At 37.7% G+C, this 20,260-nt stretch overlaps 2 protein-coding genes and 2 pseudogenes across 3 annotated transcripts; 2 read left to right on the forward strand and 2 right to left on the reverse strand.

The window, feature by feature from the left end:
- Positions 1-4,423: 4,423 nt before the first annotated feature.
- Positions 4,424-8,499, forward strand: LOC18603974 (NEP-interacting protein, putative (DUF239)). Its single transcript, XM_007036253.3, has 7 exons — positions 4,424-5,286; positions 5,419-5,505; positions 5,631-5,837; positions 6,453-6,617; positions 6,938-6,991; positions 7,104-7,250; positions 7,891-8,499. The coding sequence occupies exons 1-7, from the start codon at positions 4,915-4,917 to the stop codon at positions 8,266-8,268; spliced, it is 1,410 nt and encodes a 469-aa protein (XP_007036315.1). The 5' UTR covers positions 4,424-4,914; the 3' UTR covers positions 8,269-8,499.
- Positions 8,500-9,546: 1,047 nt separating this feature from the next.
- Positions 9,547-17,334, reverse strand: LOC18603975 (arginine-specific demethylase JMJ20-like; annotated as a pseudogene). Its single transcript, XR_016025365.1, has 11 exons — positions 16,002-17,334; positions 15,746-15,847; positions 15,408-15,606; positions 15,107-15,147; positions 14,011-14,075; positions 13,744-13,861; positions 12,908-12,977; positions 12,735-12,815; positions 12,279-12,332; positions 12,076-12,178; positions 9,547-10,217 (listed from the first exon to the last, which is right to left on the reverse strand). The product of XR_016025365.1 is annotated as an arginine-specific demethylase JMJ20-like (transcript).
- Positions 11,065-12,048, reverse strand: LOC148763436 (arginine-specific demethylase JMJ20-like; annotated as a pseudogene).
- A 118-nt stretch (positions 17,335-17,452) lies between the features above and the next one.
- Positions 17,453-19,746, forward strand: LOC18603978 (Concanavalin A-like lectin protein kinase family protein). The gene has a single exon (XM_007036258.3). The coding sequence runs from the start codon at positions 17,595-17,597 to the stop codon at positions 19,611-19,613; it is 2,019 nt and encodes a 672-aa protein (XP_007036320.3). The 5' UTR covers positions 17,453-17,594; the 3' UTR covers positions 19,614-19,746.
- Positions 19,747-20,260: the final 514 nt, after the last annotated feature.

Here is a 20,260-nt window from a genome sequence, read left to right on the forward strand (position 1 = left end):
AATGATATGTTATGCAACTTTCCTTGAAAGTTTGAGTGTTCAAAGTTCTCAAATTTCAAAGTGAAATTCTGTCTGATCAAAGAGCAAATTGCGCAAGTGATGTAAATCTTGTAAAACTGTCGGTTGGTCCACTCTAAAAAGCCATGTAAAGCAGATAAGAACCAAGATTAAAGAAAAGTCAACAGCAACTGGTTAATGTAAGGCTAAAGTTTGTACAAGGGGATCACTCATTGCTTTTAGCTAGTTAATTGTAAAGTAAGGGCATAATTAAATGAATTTTAGCATGTTAATCATGGTTCTCTAGAGACCACAACAGCACAAAAACGCCAGATTAACTGAATTTCATGGTTAATTGGTCTTGAAATTGGATATACTGAATACATCCTGACTACTAGAATGTAAGTTTAAAACTAGAGCTCCCATGGCTGATTCTGATGGGGGATAAGTTGTTCAATCCTGGAGCCTTTTGGTAATGAGATAGAGCTTCCTAAAAGCCTACAATTAGTCATGACAAAGACATGATTTTGGGCTCAAGAAAATCCAAGTTAGTCAAAAAAGTTCCAAATTTTCTCATAAGCATCATGCTGATTCCTTAAATGGTCAAATTTGTCGACAAAAGGTGCTGCTTGAGTGCTTGGAGTACTTGAGAAGGTTTGTCCATGCCCCCATTACGAAAGAGCTATGCCTGGACGTCTCAACTTGGGATTTCTTTAATCCATTTTGGGGGTAATCTTTACTTTCTAGCCTCCAAGAAAGCAACATCCCTGCTCTCAATGTTTGGGGCAAATGTTGACACCCATGTGACAGTCTAACTGTTAGCTTAAAACGAGTTCATTTCCTAACCATTCTTTTAGAAAGTTTACAATGTTTTTACAGCTTTTTCTCCCATAAAGATAGTGAAAAGAATGGGTTACTTATATATCAAATAGTTTTCCACCACATGGTCTCCACATCTCTATCAGATGATCTATCACCATCTTCAGCCTTTAAAGTAGGCACTAACCTTTGTTGTGGTCTATCTTCATTTGCATTTTTCTTTTTCTTCTGCAGGCAAAACAATATCTGGTAGGGCAATCCCGTTGTGCTTGGCAAGCAAGCATCACCATCCAACACGCTTGGCGTGCTTGGACTTTATTGGATTGTCATTTGATGATAACGTCTTGTTGAGTCCATAAATTGTTTGTGTTCCCTTTCCATTATTTGTTCCTTTTTTATTTTAAAAACCCATTTTTCTAGCAATCATAATTCATCTTTTTTCACCCATTGATGATATCCACCATGTGAAAAATTGACTCTGAAAATTTCAATGGCTTCATATTGCTGTAACTTGAAGTGATAATGACTCCACTAGTTGATGTACATTTCAATTTATACACTTATGTTGTGCTCTTTTCTAAACGATTCAGTATCTTGTCACTTCTCTTCTCAACAAATACATGTTCTCTACATGTGAAATAGAGTTTTAATAAAGAAATTCAAAATCTGTTAAGTTGTAGGTATATTATTGAACATATAATTATAATAAGAAACAATCTGCAAGATAATTATGTCTTCATTATTGTTATCCTCATTCCTTTTCGTAGGATTTCTCCCACCAGAATTCAGACATGGCTGTAACTCTAATAATATAAAGACACAAAGTGCAGGTGGGATACACAGTGTGAAATCAATAGTGGTCCAGCCATTAGGTTCACCCAGAACTATTATTACAGCAACAGTCTCAGTTAAAAAAAAGGTAAGAATGACCACCTTCTTTAAAATCTATGAGCATCATCTCCACTACCTTCTTTGCTACCACATTGCTTCCATTATAAATCTGTATTTTCATGTTTACATATGTTGAATCCCTTCAGGGAAAGCATGGCCACGACAGCCTTTTGTCAGAGAGAGTGTAGTTTTTACATAATAACTAGTCATTAGATCACATTCCCTTTTATGCATAAAAGAAAAAAGTATTAGTATATATATCACAACACAAACACAAAGTGGCATTCAAAAAATTTTCAAATACCCAAGTGTATATACTTTCTAGGGGGGTGGGTTTGGAATCTATTCTCTCAAGCTAACTTTACAAAAGGGCACTGGAAATACCTTAATAATCCCCCCCTCAATGCCAGTTGTTTTAAATTTGAGAGTGACTTTCAGTGGCCCAATATTCCTCAACAGCTAGCTTTGCTTTAATTTGGTTGCAGAGGTGGGTGAGACCATAAGTGGGCATTTGTGAAAAGAAGAGAGAAAAATAAAGAATGTGTATCCTGACTAAAGGGGAGTTTTTGGAAGTGGCAAGCACCCTAACCCAGGACCCTAAAAGGTAACCAGGACAAGGGGCCCATATCTTTGTGCTCCCACACCCACGCCCACAGCCTAATCCCTGCCCCTAATCCAAAGGGTATTTCAAAGATTATTAAAATCTAATAAAAGATCCCTTTCACTTTTTAGATTACTGTATAGGAATGATTCTTCTCCTCTGTTTGTCTTGGATTCATGACAGAAGTGTCTTTATTCTAACTTTACTAGGATGGCTATAGAAATTACCTAATGCCGCAGGCAATTTAGAATAGGGAACCTTCACACCACTAAGGGGCATAAGCATACCACCTTCCCTCCAATCCTCCACGATTAACATGACTAATTAGAGCAATGGCTCAGAGTATTTGGTGATCAAACTTGAGGATCACACATTGTCTGGCATTTCTGCTGCTTGTCCTGCTTAAAAAGACATCAGCAACCAATGATTTTGACATCAGTTTTAATCAACCAGGCCAATGTGATCAATGTTGAAAGGAGCCTGTGGTCCCACTGCATTATTACTATTACCTTTGAGTAAATGTAGATTACGATAGTTTTCCACCACTGCTTTGGATGAAATTGGTTTGGATGTGGAGTGGTTTTTGGAGAAATTAGTTGCTAATGTTCTGGATGAAAAAGGCCCAGGGGGCTCTAATTTTTGGATGTGACAGCAGTGCTATAGTAAATCAGTTGAGGATGCTCCCTGTTAGTCTCTTTTCTTTTCAGTTATTTCATTTCTTTTTCAATGAGAAAAATCAAGGTAAGAAAGGGTTAACTAACTGTGCAATGTGATCATCAAAACTCAAAAATTTTGCTAATTGAAAAAAAAATGACAAGATTGATTTAATATGAACAGTCTGAAGATAATGTGACCTTTTTTAAGTCCAATTCATGCCTGCAAAATTTAGTTGATGCAATGTGACATGTTATAAATTTGATAATATTGCAGTCTTAGTCTCCCTGTGGCCAGTACATTAGACATTGCCAAAAACCAGGTCAGGGTACCACCATGCATTTAGTGGCTCATCAAATCAGCCAACAACCAACTTAAAAACCATTAATCCAAGTCTCAGAGAGAGAGAGAGAGAGAAAGAGAGAGAGAGAGAAAGGGTCTGTATTTTTCACTGAAATGCATGTTTCTACCATCTGAAATTCCAAACTGACATACAATAACAGAACATAGAATTGGTATAATCAGATGAGCATTTCCATGCATGTAAATATGATAGTTTTCCTTCTCTTTTACTTGTTTCTTTTAACCCCCATCTACAGAACACTGTACATACTAGTTGGCAATTTCTATATCTGTTAAGGGCTGCTGCTGCTGCTGGTGCTAGAATTTCCTTTGGGATCATTACAATGACTCTTTAGGTATCTTTACATTTAATTATGTACTAATAATACTTAGTCAAAAGAAAGTTGCATTTGTTTGGAGAGCAAGAAAATTTTTCTTTCTTTCTCTCTTTTTTTTTTTTTTTTTTATTTTCCCTCTGTCATCATGATTTCTTTGACATGATCATTGTATGTGCCCCACTAAATGTACAAATGTTCTCTACATATACTCCCACTTCATAGTGATTGGAGCACCATACTGCGGGACTGTGGTGTCATTCTTTTTTTTTTTCCTTTCTTTTTCAGTACAATTGTGCCTATACATAAAAACAAGCATAAATAAATTCACATTAAATAGCCATTTGTAGAGAACAGAAAGAAACAAAAACCATATTCACAAAATGATTCATTGGAAAAGAATAGGAGAGGAATACTCAGTAAATGCCTGCAAAATGATTGAGATATGAAATTTAATATCACAAGATCACATTCTGTCAGTTTTTTTTTTTGGTGTTCTTCAGGGGTAGGGGGGGTGCCAGGAGGATAACAGAAGTACAGAAAAACATTGTAGTATAGAGCAGAGGAATTAGAAGCACAGAATTTGATTCTCTCTTTTAACAAAACTGGAAACCCTTTGCCTAACAACAACCCAGAAAGCAAAACAAGAGGCAAAAAAGAAATGAAAATGAACTAAAAGGAATGATGTTATAACTGTATGAAATCTCTCTCTCTCTCTCTCTCTCTCTCTCTCTCTCTCTCTCTCTCTCTCTCTCTCTGTCTCACACACACACACTCACACATAGTCTCTCACATTCCTCAAATTCAAAGCAAAGAATATCATAAAAATCAGTTCTCACTGGCCCAGTTCATTCCAACTCAGACCTCAACTCTCAGTCCTCGCTTTCCTTAAATTCGAAATCATCTTTCTCTTTCTGAGAGACAGGATTAATTCCCTTTTTTTTTTTGAAAAAAAGAAAAGAGCATCAAAAGAGAAAACAGCCCATGTCTGTTTTGACCACAGTCCGTTATGGGTAAAACTTGGAAAAGTACAAGACCTCTTACGAGGTCTATTTTAACATGCTCGTGCTTGAAGTTTCTTGTGTGTCAGACCTCAAAACCAAGGCACTTAGAATAATCTTTGTCTTACAAAGAAAAGGGTCGAGACCCGAGAGTGTTTTGTTTATATGTTGAAAAATGGAGAGGCAGTGGAAGTAGAAGTCTAGAACTGATCAGGCCTGAGGGGGAAGGGGGGTGTGTGTTTTTTCTTTAATCGTTCATCTGTTTTGTAAGGACATGAAGGGAGATTCATTTCCAGGGACAAAAATTTGGAATAAACCATGTTGTGTTGCGAACACAACAAGACAGCTCCAATGTATACAAACACAACCCTTCCTATCAAAACAAACAACAACAACAGCACAAAAACATTCCACAAATATGGCTTCTTCTGTTTCCCACAACACTTTCTCAATGATTCCTATTTTTGTTGCTTTCCTTGTTGTTGCTTCCTCTCTTGGCCCTGTCCTGTCTTCACCATTGGTATCAGATTCCGGTCACCGGAAGTTGGCAAACCATACTTTAAGGCCTGCTAAGGAGATTCAGAAGCTAAGGAGAATCAATGCTTATCTCAAGAAGATCAGTAAGCCTGCTGTCAAGACAATTCAGGCATCTTCTTTTCCTTTATCTTTTCTTCTTCCAAATTTTCTGCTTGTCCTTTCCGGGAGGGTTAAGACTAGTTCTTCTTTTGTTAGCTTTCTGATTAAATAAGATATCTTGGTTCTTTGATTCTTGCTTCAGAGTCCAGATGGTGATGTCATAGATTGTGTTCTATCTCATCTTCAACCTGCTTTTGACCACCCTGAGCTTAGAGGGCAGAAGCCATTGGTAATTTTCTGCTTGTTTTACCAGCTCAGCTTTTCTTCAGAAATACATATAAATGCAACTGAAAATTTGCAAATTTGGAGCATTTCATCCTTATTTGTGAAACACATCGAACCTCATTTTGACAGGATCCACCGGAGAGGCCAAAAGGCCATAACTCCACAGAAGCAGTCTCTGAAAGCTTCCAGCTATGGACAGACTCAGGTGAATCATGCCCCCAAGGAACTGTTCCAATTAGAAGAACTACAGAGAAAGACATTCTGAGAGCAAGTTCTGTTAGAAGATATGGAAGAAGAAGACGGGTGCGGAGAGACTCAACGGGCAACGGCCATGAGGTCAGTACCTTGAACCTTAAGTCACTTTCAGCAATAGAAACAGTACGGCAGAAAATTTGCATCCAAATCATACTCGTTATTCCCAAGACAGAAAATATGACTAAAACAGGGGGATAGGATTCCGGCAGTCTTAAGAAAAAACAGACTGAGAATTAAGAATCATTTTCTGTTACATTCTGTCAAAAACGTTTAATAACCCAGGATTGAGATCAGTAGAGCAGAAAATCTGTCTTATCGTTAGCTTCCATTCTTTTTCCTGGAAACCCCTTCCAGCAAAAGGCTAGTTTTCCATTAGAAAAGGCCAACTTGATTTTCCTCTGTTTTTTAACAGTAATCAAACAGTTCACCTTGAGTTGGTTGGTGAAAAAGAATGAAAGGCAGACAGTGAATAGACATTGGACTCTAAAGTTGATTTTCAATTATAGAGCACTACCATCAACCATCAACTTAATTGAAATTTTTTACATCTACTTTATAGTTCCTCATACCAACCATTTTTATCATCTGATTGCTGATGACAGCATCCTTTCAATGCTTCCCATCAAGGTGAAATATACCAAATGATGCAAAAGTTTTGACAAATTTTTCTGTTTCTTTTGTTTTTTCTCATCGCAGCATGCAGTTTTGTTTGTGAATGGAGATCAGTATTATGGAGCAAAGGCAAGCTTAAACGTGTGGGCGCCTCGGGTGACCAATGAATACGAGTTTAGCTTGTCACAGATATGGGTCATCTCTGGTTCTTTTGGCAATGATCTGAACACCATTGAAGCTGGTTGGCAGGCATGCCCCTCAATTTCTTAGTACATATTTCAGAATTTTCTGTATTGAGAAGCCCTTATCTGCTATTCATATCCTGAAAGGAAATCTCATTCGTACACCTGCTATGACATTTTTATCTTATTCGAGTTTCAAAACGTATCCTGGAAACATCAATTGGTGCATGTTGCACGAGATTTTTCTGTAAAATCCTTTTCTGAAGTTGCCTTCAATTATCAGCATGCAATTATTTTGTTTAATCTGTCACAAACATGAAATGATATTTGCTGTTGTGTACTTACCATTTGCATCTGATGAACAATTGCATTCATGTTTTTCTTCAGGTTAGCCCTGAATTATATGGAGATAATTACCCTCGATTCTTCACATACTGGACAGTGAGTATAACATCTAGCAACTTTTCTTGTCTTTCTTAAAGCTTGAAAAGAAGAGTTAGAAGGAAAAAAAAAAAAACAAAGAACCATCTGCTAATTGGCTTTCAATTTACAGACCGATGCATACCAAGCCACGGGATGCTACAACTTGCTTTGCTCTGGCTTTGTCCAAACCAACAATAAGATTGCCATTGGAGCAGCAATCTCTCCAAGGTCTTCATACAATGGCAGACAGTTTGATATCGGAATAATGGTTTGGAAGGTGAGTGCTTGCCACCATTACTTCAAAATAAACAATCTGGCGTAATTTCCAAGAACGGAAGATCTATTTGTTATTTTAAGCTTGAAGGCAGCTTGCACTGTTCTCACATCTGCAAACTTCAAGATTTGGCTCCTTTGACTAATGCCTGGAGAACACCACCAATAAATGCACTAAACATGCGGGCTTAAATTAATATAATCAATGAAATTGACTTAGGTGATTAATGACTAAAGACCCTTCTTGACATTTAACTTAATTCTTTTTTTTGTTCTTAATATTAAAATGTAAGATTCTCTTCTCTTTATTGTCTCAAACAGTTTATTGATGTGTCAACTTTGTTTTCTTTATTATAATTTTTTTTAAAAAAAAAACAGCTCTATTTTAGTTTGACTCCATTTTTAACTCTTATTGGTCAGCTTAAGAGGAAAATCACTAGGTTTATGCTACCAAAAAGTCTAAAATTTCTTTCTTTTCTGGTACTTTATGTTATATCTCACCATCCATTAGGTAACAAGACAATTCAACCAGACAAGGAAAATTTTTCAGAAAAATTGTCAAGCAGAGTTGTGACTGATGAAACATAAATGGACTGCAACAGTGTCCAACTTTTAACTGAAAGCACCAAAAATGTTCTTTGTAGGATCCAAAACATGGACATTGGTGGCTAGAGTTTGGATCAGGATTACTGGTTGGGTACTGGCCTGCATTCCTGTTCAGCCATTTGAGAAACCATGCAAACATGATACAGTTTGGAGGAGAAATTGTGAACACTCGATCATCAGGGTTCCACACATCAACACAGATGGGCAGTGGCCATTTTGCTGAAGAAGGCTTTGGGAAAGCAGCTTATTTCCGGAACATGCAAACTGTTGATTGGGATAACAATTTGCTGCCTCTCACAAACCTTCGCCTCTTGGCTGATCATTCAAATTGTTATGATATCAGACAAGGTAGAAACAATGTTTGGGGAACTTACTTTTACTATGGAGGCCCTGGAAGGAATGTAAGGTGTCCTTGAGTCCAACAGCATAGGATACAGGGTGAACCCAACCCCCAGTTTTTCTTTCTGGGTATTTAGTTTTCCTCCTGAACCTTAACACGGTTGGGGTTATTTTTAGATTTTTTTTTTACTCTATTAATATATATTTTTCTTCCCCTGATAGGTTGATTTTCCCTCTTTGGGGACTATATGTAAATTCTGGGGCAAATACAAATTGTTAATAACACTGAGTTGCTGTCTGTTTCTTTCCTTTCTTTGCTTCCCAATCCTAGTAAACAACAGCACAAACTCGTTAGGTTACACAGTTACAGATGAGAAAAATGGTGATAAAACAACTCAGGAAAGGGCCAAAGAACCCTAAAAATGCAGTCACAAAAACCCATAAATATGCACAAATCTTTCTGTGCTTAGGAATCCTCAATCAGAAGACAATATTGATAATAAGAAAACATTTTTCTACATGGCTTTTGCATGTGAAAAGAAGCAAGAAAGCATGTAAGAATTGTAAAGAATTCTCCAGCAAACTTAACAAATGAAACTTCTTTACAATATTAAACTACAAAATGGAACTTCTTTATGGATATATTAAACTATCTTTGGCTTCAGCACCAGCTTCCCAAGAATAAATAAAATACACTGATGAATCTCAGTGGCCCCCCTGCAATGCCAATTTAAAAGTAAAAACAAGATAGAATGCAGCCAAACTGATACCAAATTCACTGCAACAACTAGTCTAACTAAACTTTTGGTGACTATAACATGGATTTGAGCAGAATACTAAATCAGGAAGTACTATATTTTACACTCTTGTATTGTCCTTCTCCTTTGTTAGAAAGAAACCCGGCCCTTCTCTCGGGCATCAGGGCAGATGTCCTTGTCTCTACAAAGTCAAATGTTTACACACCACCTAATATCAAAGCTAATGCCTAGTTCACTTCAAAGAAAAAGCTAGGTTTGAATTCGTAAAACTTGATCTATTTGGCACTACATTGGCCATCCAAACTAACTTTTGAGAACCCAATTTGCAATACCAAACTCACCCTAAGAGGGGCAGAATTGTTACTTATGTGGAAGTCCACAGGAAGATACAGAATAGTTCATAGATTTTGGTAGAAAGAATGAATGAATAAAATTAATAATGTTGTAGGTACATGAACTAAAAGGCAATAAAAAGATCCTTTGACATGAAAAAGCAATGAAGAAAACAAAGATATTGTGCAACTAATCAAGAATCACAAAAGCTGGTCTCTCACCTGAGACCGTTTGTGTGTGTAATCGTATTGATGTGAGAATCAATTGCAATACTTAATTTCTATTTTTTTATAACCCAAATTTCATTTTATCTCAAAACATTGCATCAAGATTTCGACATTCATGGCTATTGTCCATAATTAATTGAACAGCCATGATATCACCCTAATTCCTTTACATATATACACTGTATTTCTATCCAATCACTAAACCCTAACTCTCACATTGAATCTCTAGCAAATAATAGACCCTAGCTCTCATGTGATCGACTGATCGACTTTCTTCTTTTCTCAGCTTTTTTCTCCTCATGATCATTCTTTGTTAGTCCACAAAGCATGTAACCATCATCATTCTTAGGCACCAAATTAGTATCCAAACTATACTCATGCATGATCCACTGACCTACTTGTTGCGACATTCCAGCCTCATATCACAACCTTTTCTTGAATCCTAGGGGCTGTACTGCTGACAATCGAGAATATGTTATTGGCTTGCCTAAATCTTCGCCCATCCACGTACCAGTGCCAACAGAGTGAGATCATCGCCAGATTGAAGATTACACCCACCAAACGAATCCCATATTTCCCAAAGTTCTTTCTCTCCATACAAATCAAAATCCTTGATTAGGTCTTACTCAAGATGAAGAATGGACTTGCCAGTGACTTTGCTGACAAGATAGGACATTAGCACGACGTCAGAAGGCTCAAACTTGAGTCCTAGCAACATAGCAGCAGCATCAGCATTCTCCTCCATCAAGATTAGCTAAACTTTCTTGCTCAAAAAAAAAAAAAAACTCAGATCGGTTAGTGAGAGATTTAATTACTCAAATTACTTGGGTGAAGAAAGCGTAGGTTGCTTGTCAAGCTATTTTAAAATAAAACCATTAACATTCTCATAAATTATTTAAGGAAATTGTATTGGAATATTTCCTAGGAAAGGAAAACATGCCAGCTTAAAACTTGGGCTTAAAGCTAGAGCTTTAGAAAAGCAGGACCCAACCCAGCCCAAGTGTGCCCTGCTTCTCTTCCAAACTCAGCCGACTCATATACCCTCTTTTCCTCTATAATTTCCAGATTCTCATATCAAAAATAACTACGCCATCACAATTGTATAGCTAAGATTTAACAGGACATAGAACTGACCAGATATGTAAGCTGGTGAGAACCAAAAATAGCCAGCTTATGCCCAAAGCAGTGTCACAACCAAAAACATCAAGAACGCCAGCCCAAAACAAAATCCTACAATCACCATGAAAGCCTTTTCCTGAGATTCAAACTTAAATTTGATAGTGAACCATGACAATGCTCTGTCTACAAATGGGGCAAGAGCAAGGGCCTAATTCAGCTCCACTTGGAAAGAACTAATAGTTAAGGTAAAACATTTGAATTCTATCAACTCACCCTCCAGCTCTAACAAGCTTAGTTACTTGGCTTCCAACCCAAACCATGGCCATAACGTTGAGAAATCTTTGGACTTCGTCATATGTACCAAAAGGAAAAGGACGAGATACTACCTCTCAACAGCAGCCATATAATCCATTCTTCCAGCTGCAGATCTGTGAAGAATACACAATAACAGAATTGCATCTCTTTGTAACTTATAGAAGCAGCCGCTTACACCCACTGTTATATAGACGGGAAAAATGTGCTAACTTTGCTGATGTGGCTGGGCATCATATAATACAGACAGCAAAGTATTTTGTTCAGAGCCATTGCAACTAAGTTTAGAAAGGGCATAGTCTATAAATTTAAAAAGATCTTCAGGAGTCAGGACTAAAAACTTTTGATCCATACTTCTCAAAATCAGCCATCAAAACTTTCTTCATAGTATAGCTCCAATTCTCTTGTTCATGGATCACTGCATATATTCTGCCTAAACCAGTGCAAAGTTTAAGAAACTTAGGATCACTCAGAAGTTTTCTCAAATCCAGGATGCCAAGATTTCCTTGCACACCACCTTCAGAAATCATCTTTAATGCTATTTTCTGTATAGATGCAAGGTTTAAAATGCTGCACCATAGCAGACCAAAGCCAGACTGAACTTTCGGACTTTGATTCACTATGTATATAAAATAGTTCCACCAAATTGGCTAATGAAAAGTGTGATATGAAGATGAAGAGGTCATAAAAATTCATGCCTGTGGAAAGAGGAACAACTTGCAAACAAGATATGATCAAGAGAATTGCAATTTTGGCATATCAATTATCATTGTCCAACTGAGCCAAAAAAAAAAATTATCATTGTCCAAGTAGAAATAGCATCCAGGTATATGTAATAGAAAGAGTTCTGGTAAGTTGCAGAATCAACTCAATGATGTTATCCACAAAAATATACACAGGGACTTTGAAATTCTTTAGTGGTGCAAACTATATGGACTTCAGGAAAATCACTTAATAACATGGCATTAGATCATGTAATTATCCTTTTTTGTGTCTAATCAATAAGACCCTCAACTTAAGTTTGGATACATCCATGAAAACCACCTAGAAGGAAAAAAGAGGGCACAATTGGCCTAAGAAAAATCTGACACTGAATTGTGGTAAATTAGCATTCCTATCAAGATTAATGATATACCTGTTTTTGCTGCAAGATTGCATTGACAGAGACCTTCAAAATTGTCACAGATGTCTTCGATATCCTCTGTGTACTCCTCGTAGTCTCTTAACAGTAGATCCCACTAAAAGAATAAACAATTTATAAGACATATTTCATGTTCCATAGAAGAAATGGGTTTCTCTTACATTTGTGAAATACTTGTCTGTAGTAACTGCACTTACCAACCAAGAAAGATTATAGGCATTGAACCGGTTGTGGTTTATTGATATTGTGTCCTTCCGAAAAAGATTATGCTATGAGAACATGTTTAAGAAGATCTACCATTCATCACAGGGAATAAAGCTAACTATAAAGAAATCATTTAGGAAACAATGGCATCTCTATGAGGCTTGTGTTCAGACTATAGTTTTAGGCAAGAATATAGCAAACAGGAGCTTCAAAACCTATGATTTAATAGATTGCAAGACCATCTTCTACCCCTCTTTTTATGTTAGAACCACCCTGAAAGGATTGATTAGCCAATGTCCTTTGCTTCTTCTCTCCCTTTTATCTATCATTCTCTCTAGTCTATTCTCCTCAATGTCTGGGGACATTTTAAATTGCATGCCTTCAAAGTATTGATAACCTTCAAAAAGAGAAATTGGAAAGAACACAAAAAAGAAAAAGAATCAAGTTACCAGATTATGGACTTGATGATACCATCCGCTAGGCACAAAGATAATTTAATTCTGTTACTGTAAGCATTCCAGCCAGGTAGCCTACACATAATATGAACATAAGAACATATGACTAAGGTGTTCAGCAGAGACAAATTACATTTACAATTTGAAGCTCTAGAATGATGGGTTACCTTCTTAAAACCAGGGAATTAGTTTCTCTAAATGTCATCAAAATTATTATACACAGAGCTTTTCATGTTCCTGAAGTAAAATACAATGGCAGTCAAGAAACAATGAAGCTAAAGGCATGTAACATGTAGAAGGTCAGTCAGCTCCAATTGGCCATAATAGAAAGCAAGAATATGGACAATATCCTACACATTTGTCATCACAACTCCACAAAACAATTCAGGTAAAATTTCCTCTTGATGCCTTTCATCTTTTTCTTGCCTCATTCTAATAATTTTTGCCTTTAGATGACAAGGCATATGGATCAAGACCATAGAACTGAACCATAGGCCAAATCAATAGAGGAGAGCTGCATAACCACCTGGTCAATATAAGGCAAGACATACCTAGTCACAAGCTCAGGGCAGCATACTAGGCTAATTTATGGCCCACCATATGTAGGAGACAGGTAGCACTCATGCATCACCCCTAATTCTTACTACATTCAGGCTCTTAGGTAAGGGATCTCACAAACACTCTTTACTTTTACTCTGCTCTATGGCACCATCACTAACTTCACATTTGGAGTGTCAAAAGCAGGACAAAATCCAGCACCTCCTAGGACTCTTCTGTTTTTTTTTTTTTTTCAGATTTCTCCACTGCATCTTGCCCTTCTCTTGGATTCCAGTGATGACAACAATAATGCCAAAGAAACAGCTGTTACAGTTCTAATTAGTAGCCAAACATCCTTTTAGTAATTAAGTAAGTCCTTTCCCTAAGTCCAAGAAAGCTACAAAAGTTAAATGTCCGAAGATATGCCTGTCTAATAATATATTAGGCAAGAAGAAGTTCTGCATACCTGTCAAACAGAAGATGACATTGCAGATGAGCCAGAAAAAGCCACTTCTTCTTGCCAAACACGTTTGCTGACCAAATACATGATCTAAAAACATCAGCATGAAGAGGTGTCCTGGATCCTGTACAAGAGATTTAAATAGTTAGATAGTTGCCTTTACGCTAAATATTCATGGATATAGAATAAACACTAAGCATCTTTATTGACATGTATATATCCATAGTATATCCAATCACAGAGAAAAATAGAATTTTGCATCTATTCTCAAACCTTTGGCTCGCATATACACGGATGATAGTCAGGGCAACATATATCATTATTCTCTTGGTAAGTGTCTGGATTGTCAAGCATACAATAATTGTCAAGATAAAGATCGAGTCAATCATCAGTAAAAAACAGTGGAGTTCTGTATGCTAGATATTCTGGATACTCCTGACAAAGAGATTGAAAGGATATGAATGACTAAGACAACTAAGCTGCTAATGTCCTAACATATGTACCATAAAGCATAACAGAATATCCGAATGGCATCCAGGCATGTTTTGGGAAATAACTATTAGTTTTGTTAAGAACAAGATTTTGCAAAATAAAAGATGTAGAGTTGGAGCAAACAAAAAATGACCAACAAAAACAACAGCATTATTATAATCATCACCAACAACAACAAAGAGGGGAAAAAAAAAGAAAAGAGAGGGCAGGTAATTTGAGATGATGCCAGAAAAACAATGACCTCAATGACACATTAACATATTTCATAGATTGAGAAATCTAATCTCTTCAAATCTCACCTAAACAGTTTTAAAAGTCAACTTGTATGTCTCTTTTGCTTCCAATATAATTAGTGCAAAAAATCTAGATGTCTATGATTCTGTTCACCAAGAAATTCCAAGACTTAGCTTGTATGCTACTGTATCTTCAGAGCTAATAGTACATATTGATGGTTGACATAGATGTATCCATGTGCACTGATTTCTAATAATCCGATATAGTGCAGTGTGCGATTAGAATGAAACACTAGGAAACTCTCACATACCTAGAATATTTTCATTGCCACTAACAATTTCTAATAAAGAGGGTGAATATACACTCCAAAAAGCTTAGCATTTTAACAAATTGTAATGATATATGAGTTCTCGAAACAATACTGCTTGAGAATCGACAATTAGGAAGATTACAGGTAAACAAAGAGGGGAACCACCATGAAACAATCATCAAGTAACTAGTACTTATTAAAAGCTTAAATGGCACCTTCACAAAATGCCAGTCCTTGAAATAAAGCACCAAGTTGCCATTACCATTACCATCAAGGTCCTCCACAAAACCCTAAAGCCAGTGATTAATAAACTCCAAAACAGACATCTCTAACCTTCTCTGATCAGTGAATTCCCTTGTACCTCAATCTGCAACCTATAAAAACAATACCTAAATTTGAGAGAATTCAATCAAACAGCCAAAACCCCAAGTCTAAAAAGAATCCAAAACGAGTAAAACTGATACCAATCTGTCCGTAAAAACAATAAAAAAAAGATGCAAAAATTTAGAAAGAATAATTGCCAGATCTTTGGACGCAATGCAAAGAACAGTGAACTTTTAAATCTATTTTATTCTCTAGAAAACAAAGAAAATGAAGAAATTTAAAATATATATAGAAAAAAAAGTATAGGAACCTCTGTAATAGTTAAGGAGACATCACTTAAGACAAGAGAAGCCTTCTCAAAAGGAAAATCTGGAGTATTTCTTTCTTGATTTCCAAGTCAATCATATTAAGTACTCCATTATTGGTGACACCAAGTAATTGCGATTCATAGCCCACTTAGACACCACTTCACAATAAGCAGCAGGTTCATTTATACGATCTTCAAATATCTGGATAAACAACAATTTAGAAAAAGACGGGAAATTTAAAATCTGGTGTAATGTTTCAGTTAACCTTCATCACACTACCATGATTAAAATTATGGAACTATTGAAGTAAATGAGATTATAATTCCACTATAAGCCAAACCTCAATCTGTTCTTTAGGACTAGGATCTTCCCATTTCTTATCCATATTCCAAGGCAGGCTATCCAAATCATGATACATAGCAAGCAACTCCAGTTGCAAAGACTGAACATGAACTTCAAAAGCATTAGCACAATAATTTTGCTTGTCATTCAGAAACAAGAACCAGCAGTAGTAATTATGAAAAACCATTCACAAAGACCAAACCTAAAAGGGAAAGCAGCAAAAACTTAAAAGTTGAAAAGGAGAATGAACCCACCATCTTCTCTCATAGATAAAAATGTGGCAGACATTTGTTAAAGTCATTCTTCAGTTTTGGCATGCATGCGGAATTTTTTAGACTATGCCAGCCATTGTCACCTCCTAGTTTCACAATTCATCTCCAAATATGGTATGATATCCAAATAACAGATCATGTTTTGAATTGAGTTTCAAGAATTAAATGAAAAGAAAGAAAAGAAGGATAAATAATTTTTTGCCTAAGCCGATAATCAACTGATGAAATTCAGTTGCAATGAAGGCTATAAAGTGTTCAATTCAAAAAGCCTTGTACCATCCTCAATGGAAAACTATATTCTCTGATATTGAATAATCATAAAAATGCACTTAAACTCACAAATTCAAGGAGCCCACATCATGGATTAATTGACTCGTATAATTGATTCCAACCCCTCTGAATTCAAGGTAAAGTTCTTAGCAAATATATAACATAAAAGTTGAAATATCAGAAATCGCATTTTTTACCACCACATCTTGAAAAGCAGATTCCCATTTATGAAACTGGAAAATTTTTTTATTCACAGAAAAACATCACCTTTTCTTGAGAAATTCACAGAATAACTTTATTAGGTCTGAAACAAGGAGAAACAATACCACCAAACACAACAATCACACATCACTGTTCCACATGATTGAGCTGCATCCTGATCCCACACTCTATTTGGATGCAATACCCTCTCTTTCAAGAAACAACCATAGTGTTTAACTATTAACTTGTTTTATGAAATAACTAATACCCTTCTCAACTACTTCTAAAGGACAGCAGCATAAGCTATATGGCAGGAAAAAGACAGAGCTGACTTTACGCAACTTATCCAGAGCACCACTAGTATCAAAGGTCTCATTTCCCTGCTCATCCATTGTAACAGCAGCAAGCTTAGCCAGGGTAACACCAGAAGAAATCGGGTGGCCTGGATTACTACAAGATTAGAGTTCGTTAAGAGCAAAGCAAGGTTACAGAGCTTAAGAAAATTACAAAACCATAAATGAACAGAGAAGAGAAAACACCAAAAAAGGCACATGATCACCACCCGACACAATCCTCGTATCTGATATGTACATTGCTGATACATATCTTCAGGTTTCCAATTACTGTAGAAATCAGAGAACCATGCCACGAATTTCCAGGAGGCTGCAGAAACAACTCAAACAACGGGGGAAAACAAAAGAGCTACAGTGAGTCACTGTTATTTGCAAAAAGCACCACATTTTCTCCAAGATACATAAGCTGAGTGCAGAGAACACAAAGGATTATTAAATAAATCAAACTAACGCAAACCACGTAAAGGAATTGTTAAAGATAAACATGTAAAACAATTATTATCTGCAGAGTCATCCATTGACATTTTACTACGAACAGTACAAAGTATATTAGAGAGAAGTGATATAAGTAATAGCCAGATAAAAGAACTGAATTCCAGAGTTGTGTTTAGCATCCAAAGACGTACACCTCCCAGCTTTGACCCCGATATTTCTTTATATAATTTTAAACCCGGAGTGTCGTTGGACCATTTTTTTTTCTCTTTTTCAATGGTGTCAAAGTTCCCAATCCGCCCACCTACCCCATGAAGCCATGTCCCACTCACCACCACCACCCTCCCAGCCTCTCCGCCTCGGCCGCCCATGGCGACATCTTCCCATGCCATCCCTCCTCGTCCCCTTCCTCCTCCTCCTCATGTTTATCTGTCCCACTTTTGCCCTCGACTTCCTGTTCAATTCCTTCACCACCGCCACCAACCTCACCCTCATAAACGACGCCCGAATCGACACCTCCACCATCCGCCTCACCAACGACTCCAACCAGTTCTCGTTCGGCCGTGCCTTTCACCCCACCACCCTCTCCATGAAATCAACTTCAAATTCCTCATCTCTCTCTTCCTTCTCAACAGCCTTCGTTTTCTCAGTCTTGCCAGAACTTTCCAACAGCCCGGGGTTCGGCCTCTGCTTCGTCCTTTCCAACTCGACTTCCCCTCCAGGCGCTTTAGCTAGCCAGTACTTCGGTATTTTCACAAACGCCACCGACTCTCCCGTGGCTCCCCTTCTAGCAATCGAGTTCGATACCGGTCTAAACCCGGAATTCAATGACCCCGATGAGAACCATATAGGGATCGATTTAAACAATGTTATATCTGCCCAAACAGCGCCTGCTCAGTATTTTAACTCTTCAACCGGAAGTTTTGTTCCTGTCAACATGCGGACAGGCCAAAATGTTCATGCTTGGATTGATTTTGATGGTGTGAATTTTGAGATCAACGTCACGGTTGCTCCTGTGGGAGTTCCGAAACCTGCCAGGCCAACGCTCAATTACAAAGGTCCAGTGATTGCTAATTATGTTTCTAGTGAAATGTTCGTTGGGTTTTCAGCGTCCAAGACTCAGTGGGTCGAGGCGCAGAGGATTTTAGCTTGGAGCTTCAGTGATACGGGAGTTCTTAGAGAGATTAACACCACGGGTTTGCCTATTTTCTTTATAGAATCATCGTCGTCTTCTTTGTCATCTGGGGCGATTGCTGGGATCGTTATTGGATGTGTTGCTTTTGTGATAATTTGTGGATCTGGGTGTTATTTGATTTGGAGGAAAAAGTTCAGGGAAGAAAGTGAAGATGAGATTGAAGATTGGGAGCTGGAGTACTGGCCTCACAGATTTTCTTATGAAGAGCTTAAACAAGCTACGGATGGATTTTCGAATGAAAATCTTTTAGGTTCAGGTGGGTTCGGTCGTGTTTTCAAAGCGACACTTCCAAACAACACGGAAGTTGCGGTAAAGTGCGTGAACCACGATTCCAAACAAGGATTGAGAGAGTTCATGGCTGAGATCGAAAGCATGGGAAGACTCCAACATAAGAATCTTGTCCAAATGCGAGGTTGGTGTCGGAAAGGTAATGAGCTCATGCTTATTTACGATTACATGCCCAATGGAAGCCTTAACCGTTGGATTTTCGACAAACCCCAGAAGCTCCTCGGTTGGAGGCAGCGGCTTTTGGTTCTAGCTGACGTCGCCGAGGGTTTGAACTATCTCCACCATGGTTGGGACCAAGTTGTTGTTCATAGAGACATAAAATCGAGCAACATTTTGTTGGATTCTGAAATGAGAGGCAGGCTTGGAGATTTTGGATTGGCTAAGTTGTACGAACACGGACAAGTTCCTAAGACGACCAGGGTGGTCGGAACATTGGGTTACTTAGCGCCTGAATTAGCCACAGTAGCAGTTCCAACAGCAGCTAGTGACGTGTATAGCTTTGGGGTGGTGGTTTTGGAAGTGGTTGGTGGGCGGCGACCATTAGAGATGGGTACGGAAAAGGAGGAGGAGCAAGTATTGATTGATTGGGTCAGATACTTGTACGCAGAAGGACGGCTAAGGGAAGCGGCGGATGCTAGAATTCGAGAGGAATACGAGGGCGAGGAAGTGGAGATGGTGTTGAAGCTTGGGTTGGCTTGTTGTCACCCTGATACTTCGAGGAGACCCACCATGAAGGAGGTGGCGGCGGTTTTACTCGGGGAGGAAGTGGCTGCTGCCCCGGCTGAGTTGTTGAACGAGTTGACTCGCGGCGGGAGTACCGCTGCGGATGATGGTCACGGCGGCGGCGCTGCCTGAACCACCAGTGTGAATACGATTTATTTGGCAAGAATAGAATAGTGGCGGTGGAACATGCTCTTTGACTTATTTCACACGTTGATTTCATTAAATTATGTCCATAATAGAGATGGCCAAGTTATCCTTTGTCCAATATTGAATTTCGCTGTTCTCATCCTTCTTTATCCCATTTTTTTTTTGCTTATAATATGTTATTTATTAAAAAAATAAAACCCTGTTACATTTTATATGTATATATATATAAGTTTTATGATTAGGGAGGGAGATCTTCCATGCTCACACTTATGGGGCTTTTGTTCTTAGTGCTTCTCTAGGTTGTCCTTGAATCCGTCCTTCATATTTACTGCACGAACAAGCCTTGGTCTAAAATGGTGGGCTAATTCTTGCACCTCCATCTGCTTCGAGAGAAGTCAGTGGCAGTACCGGTCCAGGCAAAGTAATGTACAAACAATCGTTGAATCTTCTTCGTTTTCTTCTTCTTGTAGTCTTCACAAAATGTACGGCCATGCCGACAAAAATTAATAAGTCAACATATAAAAATTCTACGAAATGAATGGTTAATACGATTAATTAAATGAGTATTAATATATTTAAGATGATGTTAACAGGGTCGTGCCCTACATGAGATGGAGATAAAATTGTCTTCC

The sequence above is a fragment of the Theobroma cacao genome, chromosome 3, assembly GCF_053813885.1.
Source record: "Theobroma cacao isolate CCN51 chromosome 3, ASM5381388v1, whole genome shotgun sequence".
NCBI lineage: Eukaryota > Viridiplantae > Streptophyta > Magnoliopsida > Malvales > Malvaceae > Theobroma > Theobroma cacao.

Coding starts and splice junctions, on each gene's coding strand:
- LOC18603974 (XM_007036253.3), top strand. CDS start 4,915: ATGAAGGGAGATTCATTTCCAGGGACAAAAATTTGGAATAAACCATGT. Junction 5,506..5,630: donor TTAGAGGGCAGAAGCCATTG/GTAATTTTCTGC, acceptor TCATTTTGACAG/GATCCACCGGAGAGGCCAAA. Junction 7,251..7,890: donor TCGGAATAATGGTTTGGAAG/GTGAGTGCTTGC, acceptor TGTTCTTTGTAG/GATCCAAAACATGGACATTG.
- LOC18603978 (XM_007036258.3), top strand. CDS start 17,595: ATGTCCCACTCACCACCACCACCCTCCCAGCCTCTCCGCCTCGGCCGC.